We start from the raw sequence: 17689 nt of genomic DNA on the forward strand, positions 1-17689 counted from the left end.
CGTACAGCAAAAAAGAGAGAGAAAATGATGGAAGCGGGAACGGGATTCAGCGTTCCAAGCTTATAAAACACTGTCCCATTTGCCCTAATGGAATGGCTTCTACTGAGACCTACTTCTAAGCAAGACACTTGGTTCTCACCAACGGTGAAACTCTCCAGCAGCTTCTCTGAAATGCGACAGAAGGGAAGACTTACCAGGGAACCTCTGCTTTGCACGGCTTGACGTGGGAGTGGGAGGTGGGGTGTTCCCAGAGCCCTGTACTTTGGAGACGTATGTGGGCTCTGTAGATTCTAAAGAACCTGGCAAAGGGAAGAGGGTTTGGTTAGTGGCCCCTCAGATCATACCTGAAAACTAGGTTTAACGTGCCAAATTATAGGATGGTGTTTATCATCTGATCCTATTTAGCTGAACTTTATTGTAGCTGAACTTTATTGTACCAAAGGCACTTCTGTCTCACAACCTTCCATTTAGATTTCAACACAACAACATTCCACAGCAAACCACGATTGGAAAGCTGCTGCTGCTGCTGAGTCTTCTGAGCACAGTGGTACATTAGATGCTACTTCTGAAATATAGCATCTTCTGTGGAGCTCTTCAGCAGCTCCAAGTGAAGCTATCTGCAAACTTCTGAATGGCCCTACCAGGCTTTTCCAGAGCCTGGGAGTTTGAGAACACTCCCAGTTCTCAATGTGGAAGAGCTGAGTCACAGTTTTTCCACGTGGGGTTGAGAAGTTTTAGGAAGAGAGGGACGTATGCAAAACATCCTGTGTGCTATTAGACTATGACTATAGGAAGAGTCCTTCTGAATCTGGCTTAACGTCCATCTATTCCACCATCCTGCCTCCTACAAGGACCAATCTGATGCCACTGGAATTCCCCAAGCAGGGTATGAAGGGAATAGCCCTCTTCCTATGCCTGTTCCCCATCAAGTGTTATCCCCAAGGTAGGTAAGGTAAAGGGACCCCTGACCATTAGGTCTAGTCGTGGCTGACTCGGGGGTTGTGGTGCTCATCTCGCTTTATTGGCCGAGGGAGCCGGCGTACAGCTTCCTGGTCATGTGGTCAGCATGACTAAGCTGCTTCTGGCGAACCAGAGCCACGCACAGAAACGCCGTTTACCTTCCCGCCGGAGCGGTACCTATTTATCTACTTGCCCTTTGACGTGCTTTTGAACTGCTAGGTTGGCAGGAGCAGGGACCGAGCAACGGGAGCTCAGCCCATCACGGGGATTCAAACCGCCGACCTTCTGATCAGCAAGTCCTAGGCTCTGTGGTTTAACCCACAGTGCCACCCGTGTCCCATCTCCAAGGTACACTGCCCCTAACCTTGGAAGTTCTATTCAGTTATCACAGCTAACAAGAACGTAACAAGAGCTAGGCTGGATCAGACCAAAGGTCTAACTAGTCCACTGTATTGCCTGTAACAAGAGCTAACCAGAAGCTTCTGGAAGGGCGTCACCAGCAGGGCATAAAGGCAGAAGCAGAGAAACCAGGACAGGAACAGCATCCATAACCACCCTCCTTCAAAACCACCACAGCCGCACATACACTTTGAAGGGCCTACTAATTCATTGCTCCCGCAAGTTGCTAACGTTGGTTCAACCCCCAAAATCATTGGTATAATCAAGTTTCACCCCACCTGCTGTTAGGTTAAATGTTCTTCCCTTTGGTGAAGCATGAAATGGAGAAAACCAGTTGAGCACAGAGCCCACTACAGGAATCTGTCGGAGCAGCCCCTGAGAAAACAAACGGGGTTGGGGGAAAGATCAGTGTGTTGCCAAGAAACAGGATGCAGCCTGGTTGCAGCAGCTACTGCTGCTGCTGCTGGGAAATGGCTTGACTTGGGGCACTCACCTCTTCAAGGAGTCTTTCCTCATTTGCTTTCTGCAGCTGAACCTGCGCTTCCTGTATGCCTTTCCGTACAACTTCAGTCATATTTTCCAGCAGCTGATTAGAAATTGAACAGCACACCTTATTAGCATTTCTTGTATTCCTGATCTGGTATGGTGTTGGTAGCGCATTACCTCCAATGTAGGAATACCAAGAATCATGGATGACTGCCCATATTGACTTGAGAGAGCTAGCTGAGCTTACAAAGGGTAAAAAAAATCTGGTGCATGCACAGCTGTTTTGCAGGCACTAATAGGACTGGGCCTTCTTTCCCCTTCTGCCACATTCAAACAGTCAACCCCACTGCATTGCAGGGGCTGGTCTAGATGACCCTTGGGTCCCTTCCAACTCTAAGATTCTATGAAAGTTTCTTTAAGGTGCTTGCCACTGTTCACAGATCGATCAGCAGCCAGGTTTGCACAGCATGGCAAGCTAAGAACAAACCTTGGCTGCAGCTCGTCCTGGTTTGGATGACATGCTATGCCAATTGTTGGCTTAGCTCAGCACAGCGTAGCACTAAAAAGAGACCAGGAAGTGGTTGCATGTTACTCTCCAGCAGCAAGCTGATCAGTGTGTTAATAGTCTCTGGATTTGCTATTGATGACAGCTGGAAAGGAAGCAAGCTGTTACCAGAAGCTGTGGGGTAGTTCATTATGTCCCCCCCAAGGAAATAAAATCCATTCATTAATTACTTGCTGCCCTATAGAAAGTTAACCACCCTGGAATTAAAATGGAACTATCATGAGCTATTTAAGTGATTTATTTATTTGGATAAAAAAAAAATACTGAGAAGGGAGCTGCAATGATCAATTTAATTAAGATGCTGCAGCTGGGAGAGGAGGCAATTCCTAAGCTGGTTGTTATTGCTTTGCTCATGAATCAGTTCTTATGTGTTTAACACCTTGTGATAATCCAAATGTTAGCAATTTATGATGTGGCACATTGAATAAAGGAACACACACACACAGAGAGAGGGAGTTATGGAAAAGAAGTCAAGTAAGTGCCAATGTGTCATTTTTGTGGTGACAGACTAGCATAGCTTCTAGAAGGAGAATACATTTATCATTAAGGGGCCTATAGGAAAACTAAGCGCAGGACAATGACTATGACCAAGAAGAGGTCTGCTCATTATGCTGCCACTCTGCAGTCTTGTACGGTCAGTACATACCCTTGAATGCTCTTCAATTTCTCGGCCTGTCGCTGCAATAGTTTCAATCAGCTCAGAAACATCAAGGTCCTCAGTGACCATTCCAATATAAATACAGTTTTTCTCCCCTCCAAATTCTGGGCCTGAGAAGTGGGGGAAAGAGGTAGAATGAGGTTCGCAAACACTTTAGAAATCGTAAACATGCTTGTTTTAAATAGGCATTGAACTTATTTTTAAAGAGAGGTTTTAGGGCTCCTGGATTCAGGGTAAGCCACAGCCCTTCCCCATCAACAGTGCTTCTCTCTTCCACTCTTACTCGCTCTTTGAAAATTCCAAATTCTGGAGAATTTTAAAATTTTGCGACTAGAACAATTAAAAGTGATCAAAGGAAGTTAAATATAAAAATGCAAAATTCCTCTGTTTGGTAGAGAAACCAGTATTATTGAATTGTTACAGGGGATTACACACACACACTGATACCTAGACTTCCCCATCATTTCACTGCCCCATTGAATAGTTTCAGAAGTAGTTTATTACCTAAGGAAAACAACAGATCTGATTCCAGCTCATTTAGTTTTTTCAATAGTTCGTTGTTAATCTTCTCCACTTCTTTCTCCTGTTTGTCTTCATTCTGCCCCTCGTACCTTTCAAAACCAATTCAGATGGACTATTTATGGTAGTGGTAGAGTTTTGCAGTAAAAACTGTAAAATCCTATCTTGCTGTCCAAGAACAGTTTGCAAAAAAATTGCCTTGATTATTCATTGTACACCATGTCAACGTTACTGAAAATTTTCAGTCACACTGTCATTTGTGCTTTGAACAAATTTGCTCCAGAAGTATGCATGTAGTCTGTTTAACCTGAGCAGTCCTAAACCCTATGAGTACATTGGAAAAATAAAGACACTTTGAAAATACCCAAGTGGGAAACCATGATCAAATATGTTTGACATTATGCAAATATTAAAATGGTAGTAAATGGTAACAACTCAGAGTAGGAAGAAAACATCCAGTAAAGTGGAATGGTGGCAGATTCAGCACAAAGAAAAGGAAATACTTCTTTCCACTGAATTTGCTGCTGAAAGATTTGGCGAGACAGCCACTAGCTCAGATGGCTTCAAAAGGGGGCTTCAAAAGACAAATTCATAGAGGATATGCCTCTCAATGGCTACTGGGTGAACCAATGAGCAAATCGCACAGCCAAACTCTTCTGGAAACAGGAAGAACTGGTTGCTCCTCAGCTCAGTTTGGAAGCTTGTCTAAAAAGGGGCACACATGGATCCACAGGAGCCTCACTGCTGAAGATCTATACATCTATATGCAGCCTAGAGCTCTCAAAGAGCCTTGAGGAAGTCTGTGCAGAGCAGCCACTCACCTTACCACTCCAAGGCCTGGCCAGCTGAGGTCTTCAACATAGGCAAGACCTACAGTTCTTTTCACTTCCTGCTCAAACTCATCCCTGAGTTGCAGTGTGCACGTCAGCACCGGGACCTTCAATTTAAGGCAGTCCACCAACTGGTCAACGTCTTGCACTTCAGTTCCTAAAACTGAAACGCTTGGTCGATTAGCATGTTCTATGGTAAACACAGAGGCCAGCAGTACTGTTTGGAAATGGTGTTTAACCCCAGTTAAACTTTCATATATGCATAAACGTGATTCCCCTACATGCTGGTGAGGGTGTGGGGACAGGATTCCTCTTAGTGGTAGCACGTAGGATTATACCCACATTCTTGAAGGATTAGAAGGCGCACACTTGAATTCTTGGTACAAGAAAGTATGGTGTATTGCGCTTATGGAAAAACTGACTCACGAATTAAGGCTGGAAATAGGAACAAAGCAAAAGACACCTTTGCAGGAGAATGCTGGGAATTAACTTTGCTCACAAATTCTCCAGAAAACCAAAGGACCAGTTCCAAAGGTTTATACTAACTTGTGGAACAAAAGTGTTTTACAGATACATACTGTTATAAGGTGATGTCTCAAAGCAGAGACATCACCTTGCCGACAAAGGTCTGTGTAGTTAAAGCTTTGGTTTTCCCAGTAGTGATGTATGGAAGTGAGAGCTGGACCATAAAGAAGGCTGATCGCCGAAGAACTGATGCTTTTGAATTATGGTGCTGGAGGAGACTCTTGAGAGTCCCATGGACTGCAAGAAGATCAAACCTATCCATTCTGAAGGAAATCAGCCCTGAGTGCTCACTGGAAGGACAGATTGTGAAGCTGAGGCGCCAATACTTTGGCTACCTCATGAGAAGAGAAGACTCCCTGGAAAAGACCCTGATGTTGGGAAAGATGGAGGGCACAAGGAGAAGGGGACAACAGAGGATGAGATGGTTGGACAGTGTTCTCGAAGCTACTAGCATGAGTTTGACCAAACTGCAGGAGGCAGTGGAAGACAGAAGTGCCTGGCGTGCTCTGGTCCAGGGGGTCATGAAGAGTCAGACACGACTAAACAACTAAACAACAACAACTATTATAAGTTGTGGTTTATATACAGGAATACAGGTTTTCATAATGTATCTGGGGCAGTCTCCAGGGAGTTTTAAAGAGTAACAATTTTAATAGAAAAAAAAGAAAAGGAGTAATTTCACTCATATGTGGTGGTGGTGTTTTAAGTAGGTTAGCTAAGACCAATGTTAGAAACTGAGGTATGAAAGCTAGGAGCTAAATAGTACCTTAATTCTAGGTTATGGGCACAACAATGGAATGTCTAGGCGTGCTTTTTTATAACAAGAATACAAAGCTGAAAATGAATGAACTGCAGCTAAAATATTAACTTCATTTTTCACATGGTTTAGTCCTTCCTCTGCCCACCCCCCTAATATTCTTTAGAGGGTCTCTTCTCCAGTCTTCAGAGAGTAGCTGGAAGTGGGGAGGCAGAAAAAGGTCCTCCTTTCCTTGCACTCTGCAGTTTCAAACTGAAATCTTAGGCGCAATACTGTGCCCAGAGCTCAGAAACTGCCTGCGCTAATAAAATTCTCTGTTGCAAAATGTGTCTAGAACAATAGGAGTTTTGAACACTGGCTAAGACTCAAAGTTGGGTATGACCCAAATAACACACAGGCTACAACTGATGCAAGATCACAGACGTGTGGGGCCTTCTGGAACCAGATGAGGGTAGAACAGGGAGTAACAGAGTGGGGGGCACTTAGGAGCACTCCGCCAATGCACACGGTGGTCAAGAATGGAACCCCCCTGTGAAATGGTCACTGCCTGTATATGGATTGCAACACCCCCCCCAAAAAAAATTAGTCAAATGTGTCCAGTTACCTGCAGAAGTCATTAATGGGCTAAAACGCACACAAGCGCCTTCATCCTCCAGTTCTACCAAGTCAACTCCACTGGCAGGCACCAACTGAGACAACTGCTCTCCCAGCTGATGAGACAAAGCAAGATTAAAGGGGTGTTATTGATCACCCATTACTCATAACTTATTTACTCCTCCCCTTTTTCTCTCTCATCTACCTATGTACTACTCCCAGTCAGTCCCCCTTTTTTGCTCCACATTGCTTAGTTTCTGTTGTGGTTTTTGCTCAGCTCAAGGAGTCTTAGCCATCTTCCCAGCCTCAGAATAGTGTGTGTGTGTGTGTGTGTGTGTCTTTCCAGCAACTGCAAGGCAATCCCCACCCTTTCTGCATCCCCGGAGTTATAAAGAAGGCTGGGGTAGTTTGGCGGCTGCATTGTCAAAGCAATCAGAATGCCCTGGCCATGCAGTCTGCCAGCCTTTCTTGCTCCAGAAGCAGGGAGGTGGGGGGGGGCAGCAGTGTTCCTTGGCTGCTGCTTGGTCATGGCAAGTTGTGGGTCAGAAGGATGGGCAAGCTCTGTGCCTCCTTTTCCCATGAGAAAGATAGGCAGAGCTTCCTTGGTCCCAGCTCAGCTTTTTAATTTTTTTTAAAATAAATAAATAAATAAATAAATAATAAAAGCAAATAACGTTACAGCAGCTAGAAAAACCCAATAGGAGGGTATTTTACATACATGAAAATATAACAAAAATATAACAAAAAACACTAGGCACTGCCTTATGTTTAATCTTCTGTTTCAATATAAATCAGCTCTAAGGCTCAGAACTAATTCCCCAGGGTCAAAGAGACCATGCCCTTGGTTCCACCTGAGAGGACACCATGCAGGGTTCCAATTCAGCAGATGTGCCTTGAAAGCCACATCACCAAAAGGGAAGGAAGAGGCAACCACAACGTTCTGCTTGGCTACTGAGGCCAGTCCCAAAATGTGGGCCTCCCTGCTCATGGTAACGTACATGGGATTCCCATCCAAGTAACGCATGAGCCTCCAGATCTGCTAAGCTTCTGCGAGTGCTGCTGCATCATGCTTTGGTCTGTCCCCCGAGTTTCTGCCATAGGAATCTTGACCACCAACCATCTTCTCTCTAAAAGCCTCCTGGGAATCAGGCTGCTTGTGCACACAAGGGGCGGGGGGAAGGCTTAGCTATTTTAAGCCCCATCCCCAAGTTCAGAAAGCTGACCAGGTGGAATGTACCGCTCCCAACAGCAGCATGACCTCATGGGGAAGATTAACACAATAACTGAGGGCACATAAAATGAGCCTGTAAGCTGCTATGGACACAGCTCTTTTTGAAAAAGAAGCATATAGGTAAACTCAATCAAGGCCATGCCACCAAGAGCTGCCTCCATGTCTATGCTCTGTTGTAACACTATAGACCAGGCATAAGCAAACTCGGCCCTCCAGATGTTTTTGGCCTACAACCCCCATGATCCCTAGCCAGTAGGACCAATGGTCAGGGATGATGGGAATTTTAGTCCCAAAACATCTCGAGGGCTGAGTTTGCCTATGCCTTTGGGACACTATAGCAGCTGCTCCTGCACTGAATCAGTAAATTTTAGAACCCACTCAAGTCGTTCAAATGAAATGCTTGTCAGACAAAAGACCTGACATAAGCAGCGTGTATTGGGATTGTTTTCCTCTGCACAAAGGGGTCAGTGATTATACTCAAAATGTTTGATTGACCGATGTCTGGCATGCCTATGAAGAGATAAGGAAGAATACTTACCCACTGATTAAAAGTATCACAAATGTATCTCTCATTGCCAGTAATTGTAGGTGTTTGGGCAGAATGTAACATATGATCTGAATTCAAAGAAAAAGGGAAACTGAATTTCCTGGGTTAAAAACATTTTGGCAGATGCTAAAGAATAATTCATTCATCCTACTTTTCTCCCTTGAACTGATACAGAAGTGAACATTCATATCTTCATATTTTATATAATGCACTTTTTGGACATGGAACCAAGAACTTAAGTTTGGAAGGTTTAGGTATGGAAGCACAACATGTTCAGCACTTTGATGCACTGGTCGTAACAAATGCTTGACCTGAGTCTGATTTGAAACCACACATAATCTACAGGAGACTTATGGCAGCTTTGAATGCGAAAATGTGACAGGAATTGTCAGCAGGAATAATGCATGAGATTGGGGAGAGCTCTGACATTTATGGGCTGTAATCAGCCAAGTCATACTCAGAGTAGGCCCACTGAAATTATGGCCCATTCATTTTTAATAGGTCTACTCTGAGTATGACTAAAACTGGGTACAGGTTGCACGTATTAGCTGCTCCAACTAGTGTTCCTTTATTTTCTGCAGCAAAAAGAGATCCTGTGTGTTTTCAAGCCATATCTTAAGAATTACCTCTTAACTGTTTCTACAGTAAATTGCATTTTCATTCCTTTTTATGCTCCAGAGCTAAAATTCTCTGTAATGCATGTAAAAATGCTGTGCTTGAAGCTTACCATTAGAAAAAGAAGACAACCACCCATTTTAATGTTGCATATTAGAAAGGAAACACCCACAGGATACAAGTTGCCAAATATTTGCCCTAGGAAGACAGTTGTATTTATTTGAACTTTTAGCAAGTGATTAAATGACACGGATCTGCTATTGTTACAGTTGTATCCTGCCTTTGAAGTGCCCTCCAGACTGTCAGTATTTTGTGGGAGGGATTCAAATCAAAATCAGAAATGTAGGGTTGTTCCCAATAGTAGTTATTCTCAGAACAGTTCTTCTCGTTGAAATTAATGAGCAAGGCACACATATTTAGGTCTATTAATTTCAGTGGGTGTACTCTGAATTAAACTTAAGTTGGATACAACTCTTGGGTTTGCAGAATTAAAGTGGATTCAACAACAAATTTGCTTTTTAAAAGACCCCAAACTTTTATGGTAGGGAAATAGTTCTCTGTTCAAAGCTGCAGCCTCTGCAGCACCTTTGAAGAAAAGCTGGGGGGGGGGGTAATAGAATTGTAGAGTTGGAAGGGACCCCGAGGCTCATCAAGTTCCAACCCTCTGCATTTCAGGAATCTCAGTTAAAGCATCCATGACAGATGGCCATCCAGCCTCTGCTTTAAAACTTCCAAGGAAGAAGAGTATTGTGGTGAGAAATACAGATGGCTAAACTTCAAATGGCTTAGTCAAGCTGGCCACATGACCTGGAAGCTGTTTGTGGACAAACCCCGGCTCCCTTGGCCACTAAAGCGAGATGAGCGCCGCAACCCCAGAGTCAGTCACAACTGGACCTTATGGTCAGGGGTACCTTTACCTTTACCTTAAACTTCAAAAATAGGGTCTTAAGTTCAATATAGATGTTAACACCTCTCCAACAAAATGAAAGAACTCGCATTTGCTATTATTTTAGTCAAAACAGCTCTCTTTTATAAGAATTCAAATTTCAAACGTGTTCATAATAAAAATCAACAAAAGCAATGTGATTATAATGTATTTTCACTGAACTCTACTCACCTATATGTGACAGTTCTGGGGAAAACTTAAATACCACCACAGGAGAGCTAAGTTCATCTTCAACCTTAGAAATGGGACATTCAGAAAAAAATAAAAATAAAACCCACGTTCCAAAATGTTGTGAGAGCATCTTAAGGCTGCGTACAGAAAATTAATTCTCCAGGGCCCATGTCATTACCACATCTGGCATTAGTGCTAACATTCAAATTGCAAGAGAACCAAGATACCAGATTTGAAAGACAGCCTGTGTGGCTTAGTGGTTTACAGGGTTGGACTAGGATCTGCGAGACCAGGGTTCAAGTCCCTGCTGAGCCTTGGAACTCCCTGGGTAACCTTGGGCCTGTCACAATCTTGCAGCCTAACCTGACTCAAGAGTTGTTGTGAGGATAAAATCGGGACAAAGAGAATATGCCACCTTTGAGCTTCTTGGAAGAAAGGTAGGCTATAAATGTGATAAAGTAAAATATAAAAACCAAGGCTGCAGTCCAATCAGCATTTTCCCAAGTGTAAGACCCACTGAATTCCCCAAGGTGGTAAAACACCTCCCACTTATGACAGGTGTTATTATCCCAGACCCACAGCTCAGTTTATGCAGGCAAAGAATCACAGAGGGTTTCAAACATACTTCTTTACACAACCGTCCAGATTCGTTAGAAGGCAATGCCTGTTTGCGTTGGATTTTGTCTAAAATCTGTCACCAGAGGTGGATTTAGGGAAGTGTGACCAGTTCAGTTGCACTGGGCGTCGAGCCTCAGGGGCGCTGCAGGGACGTTGCAACTATGATTTGCAATGGCGCGTGAGAGGCAGGGAGGGGGTGCAAAATTTTCGCGTCGCACAGGGCACCACTGAAATCTGAGACCTCAAGGTCTGTGCCACTGTTGTCACTGTACTATATATGAAACAAGACCACTTTTCCTAAGCTGAAACAGGAATGTGGCAAGAAGATAGGGTGGGTTATGGGCTTAATATATTATTGCTATTGTTTTAAAAAATTAAGGTGCAAAAGAAAAACTTACTGAGGTTTTAATAAAATCCTGATTCTTCAAGTTTTCCAACAGCCGTTGACTCTAAAAGAGTAGATGAAAGTTGGGAGCGGGAAAGAGATTAAACAAACAACAACTACATAAGCATTACAAAACTCATTAAATTCTTGATTGGTGTGTCAGCTCGATCAAGACTTAAATTTGTAGTAGCAAGCCAGAATCAATCTAAGATGCAGACTAGTCTTAGTGGTCCCTCCATCATCTGTAAATGGAATAACAACAAATTTGCTCAACGAGTCCTTGTGAGGTTGAAATCAAGATCCTAAAGCACTTCACACTTTTTTAAAAAAATGCAACATAAAATGCTAAATGGCAACATGAATTTGCCTTTAGCTGCTTTAATTTAAAAGCGCCTCAAGTCATCAACACCACCACTTCCCCCTGGTCGAAAGACAAGTAGGCTGCTCTTGCAGCCACCTATAAAAGCTTCCTAAATGGCCCCTGTTGGGAAGCCTGAAAGCTGCAGCATGAAGATTTTCTAAGAATCAATTAAATTATTAAAAAGCAGAGCAATATTCACAGTCTTCCTAGGATGATGCGTTCCTTAGCAACACAAACTGTTCACCTCTACTGGCTTTGGTCAATTACTGCATACACAAAGGGTTGTTTCTGAGGGCTCTGATGAGGGCACCCCTTAGGTGCAGTAGTACCTCGTGTTATGTAACCTTCTGGTTACGTAAACCTCAGGATGCGAACACAGCATACCCAGAAGTATTTTTCCGGGTTTCACTACACGCGCATGTTCAGAAGTGCTGCGTGCATGCGCACAACAAGCACCTCCGGTAGCGAAAACCTCAGGATCCAACCGGAGCTCTGTAACAGATCCCGTCCGCAACCAGAGGTACCACTGTATTACGGATCATCATCATCATCATTAACATTTCTCAGCCACTTAATACAAAAGAAGGTGTTTCAAGTTGACTTGACAGAATAAATCAACGACAAGCAAACTGAAACCAGAAAAAATATAAAACAAATGACAATACAAAATACGTAAGATGCTCATCCAGTGCTCATTAAAAAGGACAACGCGTACCCACCCAAGTACATGCAACTGTCCTGAGTATAAGTGGGGAAAGTGTATCCCTTCAACGGTGATAACTGAATGTACTGGTAAGGGTGGACATCACACTCTAATGCCAGTGGGAAGGGGGATAACAACAGAACTTTCTCCAAGCAGCAAGACCAATATAGAGCAGGTGCCAGTCATCTTTGCCAGCTGGATACTTAAAAAGACCACTTCCAAAACCAAGGAAAGGAGGAAAACAAGGAAGGCCTGATCAGGCTTTTATTTTCTTTTTTAACAGCTTTTAGAGATGTGGTGTGGAGGAGGCAGGGGACTGAAAATGACTCACTATGCAGCTAAAAACAATGAGGTATTATGGCCAACACTCGCCCCCGCCTCCATCAGCTGGGGTTTTCCATCAGGGTTGACTCTTGGGGCTTTTGGGACAAGATGCCTTAAGGGGGTCCCCCCAGCCACCCTCTCCTCCTCCTTCCCACTGCCACCCCTGCCCAATCCCTTGCTCTTCCTCTTCTGGTCCCAATCTGCCTCACTGCTCCACAAGGCAAGTGGAGGCTGCTGCTGCTGCTCCTGCATGTTCTCTTTGGTCTTGCTGTTGCTTTCACATTTGGGGAAGGCAGGTCAGCAGACAGCAAAGCAAGGAGGAGTGAGGCTGTAGCACAAGAGGCAGGGGGTGATGAGCAGCAGTCCCTCTGCCAAGGTTTAACAAGTGCCTGATTGTTCATTTATTAATCACGGCCCACCCACATCTCAAAGGTGCTGTACAGAATACAACAGCTAAGAGGCCGTTTAAAACAATACAGAAAATAGCAGCAACTAAAAGGAAAAAATCCTGCTGATGTCAGCCCTACTTCCTGACACCTTTTATGACAGGAAGTGCCTTGGGAAAACGCACAGCGGTGACTCACTGCAGCATGCAGGCCCATGATCAAAAGGGCAAGGCCCCAAGCACAGGAAGGCAGTGGCCAACGTCTTTCCGAACTGGTGACAAGATGTGTCAACTGTTTCACGCTCTCACCACCAGAGGGTTGGCAAACAATTATACGAAGCCTGTAAAAGACTTCCTCTACTGGAAGCTCATATATAAGCGACCATTTGCAGTTTGCCAATCAAGCCCTGCTCCGCTCCACCACCTCGGTTTCTCCTTGGGAACATGGAGAAGCTGTAGAGCATAAATGTTAGGTCAGCTGCCTCCTTCAAACAGTGAATCATTATATTACAAGACTCACATAAATTATGTGACGGACCTATGATTAGATTTCTTTGCTTGAACAAACTTACTTCAAAGCAGCTGTCAAAGACCCTAGTTTTGAATGGAGCAGCAGCATATGAAGATGGGTCTTTAAATGTCTTTGTTTGCATCATTTCCCCAATCTAAAGCCCTACTCCCCCCCCCCCCACAAAGTCTCTGTTATCTCCACTGGGGATTTTTCTTTAAACAAAAAACACTCAGCTGTATTTTCTTCCCTCTGCCCTGCCCCCAAAGAAGGCCAATAGCTACTTGGAGGAATTCAGATCAGGGCAAAGGTGTGTGAAGGAAAACTTAAAATCTCCTTTCCTAACATTGTTTCTCTGGCCAAAATCAGCCCTACATGGCTGTTTTGATGGATAATAAAATAAAATAAAAAACACTTTCTGTGACCCATTTACAGGTATCCTGTGTTACATCTCACGCACGCATATGACACACACAAATAACTCATCTCTTCTTTGGCTGGAGACTGAGAATGCAGCAACACCACTATGTACGTAAAACGTGAAATGCCAGCTCATCCATAGAGATGCATAAGAGCCAAAGCAATGCCAAACTTCTTACCAACTGAGATGAATGTTTTATTCTTTCCACAATCCCATCGTGTCCAAGGTACTGCAAGGAGAGCCACAGAGGCAGAGCACGCAGCTTCTCAACTGCCTGGCTAGAGGTCAAGCCTGCAACCAAGGACTGTGAACAAAACAACAACAAATTTGCATTCATTACTTTTTGCTGGATTTGTTATTCCATCGTATGTGAAAAATTCAGGGTGGATGCAGGGGTTGCCAACCTTTTGGAGCTTTGGATCAAGCAGTGAGCATATATACAAAGAAATAAGCTTACCAAAGAAGGATCCTCATGTCTGTAGAGAGTCACTGCAGGCACTGCTGGGAGACCTAGCCAGGGCCCCAGAGTCAGGGTCATGCTGTCACATTTGGTTGCGGCCTGCAGAAAGAAAGGCAGAGTTATATTATTTCAGTGCAACTCAAAACAATGGAACCCATGAGCCAAACTTCTAAAAATGAGAGACCAGCCTAAAAAAAAGTAAACAATAATGAAAATGACTGGCTCAACTTGGGGTGGGGATTAAACGAATTCAGAGGCCTGTTGGCATAAAAAAGTATTTAGGAGACACCTGAAAATTAGCAGTAAGGATGCCTCCTGGATCTTTGCTGGAAGAGCAGTCCACTTTTGTGGAATTTGGCAGCACTAAATGCCTGACTTCTAGCTGAAGACAGCTGGGCCTCAGAAACACAGAGGACATCCTCCAGATGATCTCAGTGATCAAGTTGGGATATAAGGGGGAAGGCAGTCTTTAAGGTATTTTGAATCCAAGTTCTTCAGGGCTTTGTATTTTAATATAAGAGTCCTCAACCTGGAGCATATGGGCAGCCACTGCAGATGTTTCAACAGAGGTGTTGCATGCTGTTGGTTATCTCTCTTCACCAGTGGTTTAGCAGCTGGGGCTTCCAGGCCAAGGCAGCCTCACTTTGCAGTAGCTCAGAGCTGAAGTTACCAATGGAGAAATGGAGCTGCCTGTCATCAGTATATTGCTGTCAATACGCTGACAACACCTGAACCAAAACTTGAAATGACTGCTGTCAATGGCCTCGTGTTGATGTTAAATAACACTGGGGACCAAAAGGAGGGCCCTGCAGGACCCCATAGCACAAGTTCAAGGGAGTAAAAAAGCACTCCCCTAACGTTACTATCTGGACTTGACTGTAGGTATAATGAAACCACTGCACCTCTAAAACCCATCTTGAACAGTCGGTTCAGGAGGATATCATGATCAATGGTCTGAAAAGAGACAGAATAAATTCAGTCCCCAAACCAGCCCTAAACCCACACTGAAGAAAGCAGAAACATACCAGTACAGATGAAGAGACATAACCCAAAGCCAAAGTAGCCAAATTCACCCTGAAAGAAACAAGAAAACTCCGTTTTAGATTACACTGGATATTCCTTCCCTTCTCTAAATGCTTCTAAATTTCGCTTTAGTTTCATTTTAAATATTTTATGATTCTGTACTTAGGGAAGCTGTATGTGTATATTTAATGCAAATACTGTAGAATTTATTCCAAGATTCTGGATCTGAAAGAGACACTTTGTTTTAATCCAGTTAGTGGATAAGGCAGGGGTCGGCAAGGTTTACCTTGCCTGGGCTGGTTCACTCCAGCAGAAATCCCTCAGTGGGCTGGATTGCGCATGAATATGAGCGCCCCCCACCCCGTGATTTCTGGCATCTGCGTTGACGTGATTTTCGGTGTCTGTGCAGATGCAATTTTTGGCGTCTGCGCATGCACAAACACAATTTTCATCGCCACAGAAGCAAGTCCCCGTGCTGCGCTGCACCAATTTAGCACAGCGCGTGGGGACTCACCGAGTGGGCAGCTCGGTTCGGGGGTGGCTCGTGGGCCGGATAACGACCCCCGTGGGCCGTTTGTGGCCCATGGGCCTTAGCTTGCCTACCCCAGGTTAAGGGCTAGATTTTAATGTTTCTGTCTGCCTACTTCATTTGTAACTTCATTCCAGTTTGTAAACCTGTCGCAGAAGAAGCATCTGGCTTAGCACAAAGCAGTTTCCTGTGTCTCTGTTTTCCACAAATGCACAGCAACGAAATAGGCTTTTTGGAATGTCTTTATGAACCATGGGCCGTGGGGGGCGACAAAGCATGCTCAGTTGGCTGCAGTCTGGCATACTCCTTTTCTTGGGGATGGCATTGCACATTGGCAATATAGGTAAAACCCTTCTTCTCAACCAGGGACGCGGACTTATAAAAAATATTGGGGGGGGCCCGGGAAAGCTCATGAATAATAAATAAGCTCATGAATATGCAAATAAAGTGGCGCCGCCTCCTCGTGAGCGAATAGGGGAGAGCGTGCTGCGCCTATTAATCAGCTCCGAAGGAAATTGGGTGGAGCTTTTGCTCGGGAGGGAGGGCAGGAGGCATGCAGCCCGACCCTGTGCATTTTGGGCTGGGGGAGGGGCGGCAATGGCGCTCTGCTGGAGGGGCGCCGGAGATTATTGGGGGGGCAGAGCCCCCCCAAACGATTTTTTGAGGGGGCTCGGGCCCCCTCAAGCCCCATGGAGTCGGCGCCTATGTTCTCAACAGAGGTAGCTCTTGTACAGCACTGTGCTTTCCTTTAAAACTCTCCCTGAAACAGCTCTGTGAAAACCCGTTCATCAAAATCTCCCCAATTTTTTAATCAATGGCATCTATTGCCTTCTCCTTTTTTACAGTCACTTCACTTGTTTTTAGTTTAGGAGATTTTTAAAAGGGGATTGTATTTCAGGATGGGGAGTGACTAATGAAGAAGTAAGACGCAAAACCATGCACAAACCTGGCCATGCCATTTGTGCACGTGTTATTTACCTTCATGGGGATCTCATGCACAGTTAGTCAACTTAACATTACATTAAAATGGCACTGTACCCTTCGACATGTAGCCACATGCCGTGCTGCTCACAGAGTTCTTTCAGTCGCCCAAGTTTGTCTGTGTGCCCTGCTCCTGGTGTACCTGCATCGAAAGGGAAGAAGAACAATCCAAATGCAAAAAAGATGTCACTAACGGCCGCAGCCACTTAACATGGCACTTTGTTAGGCTCAGAATTAGTTGGAATTCCATTTCAACAACGTAAAGTTTTACAGCAAGTAGTGCAGCGTTCAGTCTTTTCTTTTTCCAATACTCCTTTAGCAACAACTGCCCCAGGGCAGGCTTCCTGTGTTAAGGAATATTTGCCTCCCAGTCAACACATGGTGGAGACGTGAGAGCATGGCTTCCCTTTCCAGCCAGCTGATGCGCTTGTCCTGCCTCAAGCTACACTCCAGTAGCCTTGTGTGTTTTTTTAACAGTACGGTGCCCAGAAATGGGGGCTTTATTTTGATAAGAATGTTTGCATGGAGCACTTCAACTGTCCAAGCAACTCAGTGACCACCTGAGCCCTAAATTTTGGGAAACCAAGATCCCCCACCTTCAGCAGGCATCTTTTTTTGTACCTAGCATATGGGGGTGCTGAGAAAGAAATAGCCAGGGGTGCGGTCAACCAGCCCTACTGAGACTTGGTGTGTGGCTCAGCTGCGCTGCTGCATGCAGGCCCCACCCAGAATCTAATTAATGTTGCACTGAGAGGGACCAGAGTGGGAGCTTCTCCCCCTTTGGAATACTCCTGGTGCTGTCATCTGGGCACTGGCTAGCACTCCCATGCCTGAGGCCAGTTTAACTCAGAGAAGCATAGGTTTCCCTACTCTCCCTCCCTCTCTGCTGTGGGCACAATCCTAGCTCTCATTTAAAAGAAGAGAGGCTTCTAGACTTCATAGTCAGGTTATTTAGTTAGTGAGTGTGGAGGGGCATTCCATCATGGGAGCCCCCACCTGCAAATGTGAAGTGGAACAGCCCAGACACTGGCTTGCTACCTCTGTGAAAACTAGGACCAAGCCTGACAACTCAGATATAAAGCAGCCAGTTAACAGCATTCTATCTATAAATTAGAAATTTGAGGTTCTATTGGGAGTAGGCGAGAAAGTGCATGGGGCGGGGAAGTAGTAGTCAAATTTCATCTGCTA

The 17689-nt window shown here is 44.6% G+C and overlaps 1 protein-coding gene across 2 annotated transcripts in view; it reads right to left on the reverse strand.

The window, feature by feature from the left end:
• PDXDC1 (pyridoxal dependent decarboxylase domain containing 1) overlaps nt 1–17689 on the reverse strand; it is a 46315-nt gene that overhangs the window by 2925 nt on the left and 25701 nt on the right. For both annotated transcript variants that reach the window (XM_081169486.1, XM_081169485.1), the window contains exons 9-22: nt 16559–16643; nt 14994–15042; nt 13966–14067; nt 13687–13812; nt 10820–10870; nt 9804–9867; nt 8063–8139; nt 6304–6409; nt 4409–4580; nt 3573–3679; nt 3057–3178; nt 1853–1945; nt 1638–1734; nt 195–299 (exon numbers count right to left, since the gene is read on the reverse strand). In XM_081169486.1, coding sequence (XP_081025612.1) covers nt 195–299; nt 1638–1734; nt 1853–1945; nt 3057–3178; nt 3573–3679; nt 4409–4580; nt 6304–6409; nt 8063–8139; nt 9804–9867; nt 10820–10870; nt 13687–13812; nt 13966–14067; nt 14994–15042; nt 16559–16643 — 1356 coding nt within the window. The remainder of the gene's footprint in view (nt 1–194; nt 300–1637; nt 1735–1852; nt 1946–3056; nt 3179–3572; nt 3680–4408; nt 4581–6303; nt 6410–8062; nt 8140–9803; nt 9868–10819; nt 10871–13686; nt 13813–13965; nt 14068–14993; nt 15043–16558; nt 16644–17689) is intronic.

The sequence above is a fragment of the Podarcis bocagei genome (assembly GCF_964188305.1).
Source record: "Podarcis bocagei genome assembly, chromosome: 14".
NCBI classification, from domain to species: Eukaryota; Metazoa; Chordata; class Lepidosauria; order Squamata; family Lacertidae; genus Podarcis; species Podarcis bocagei.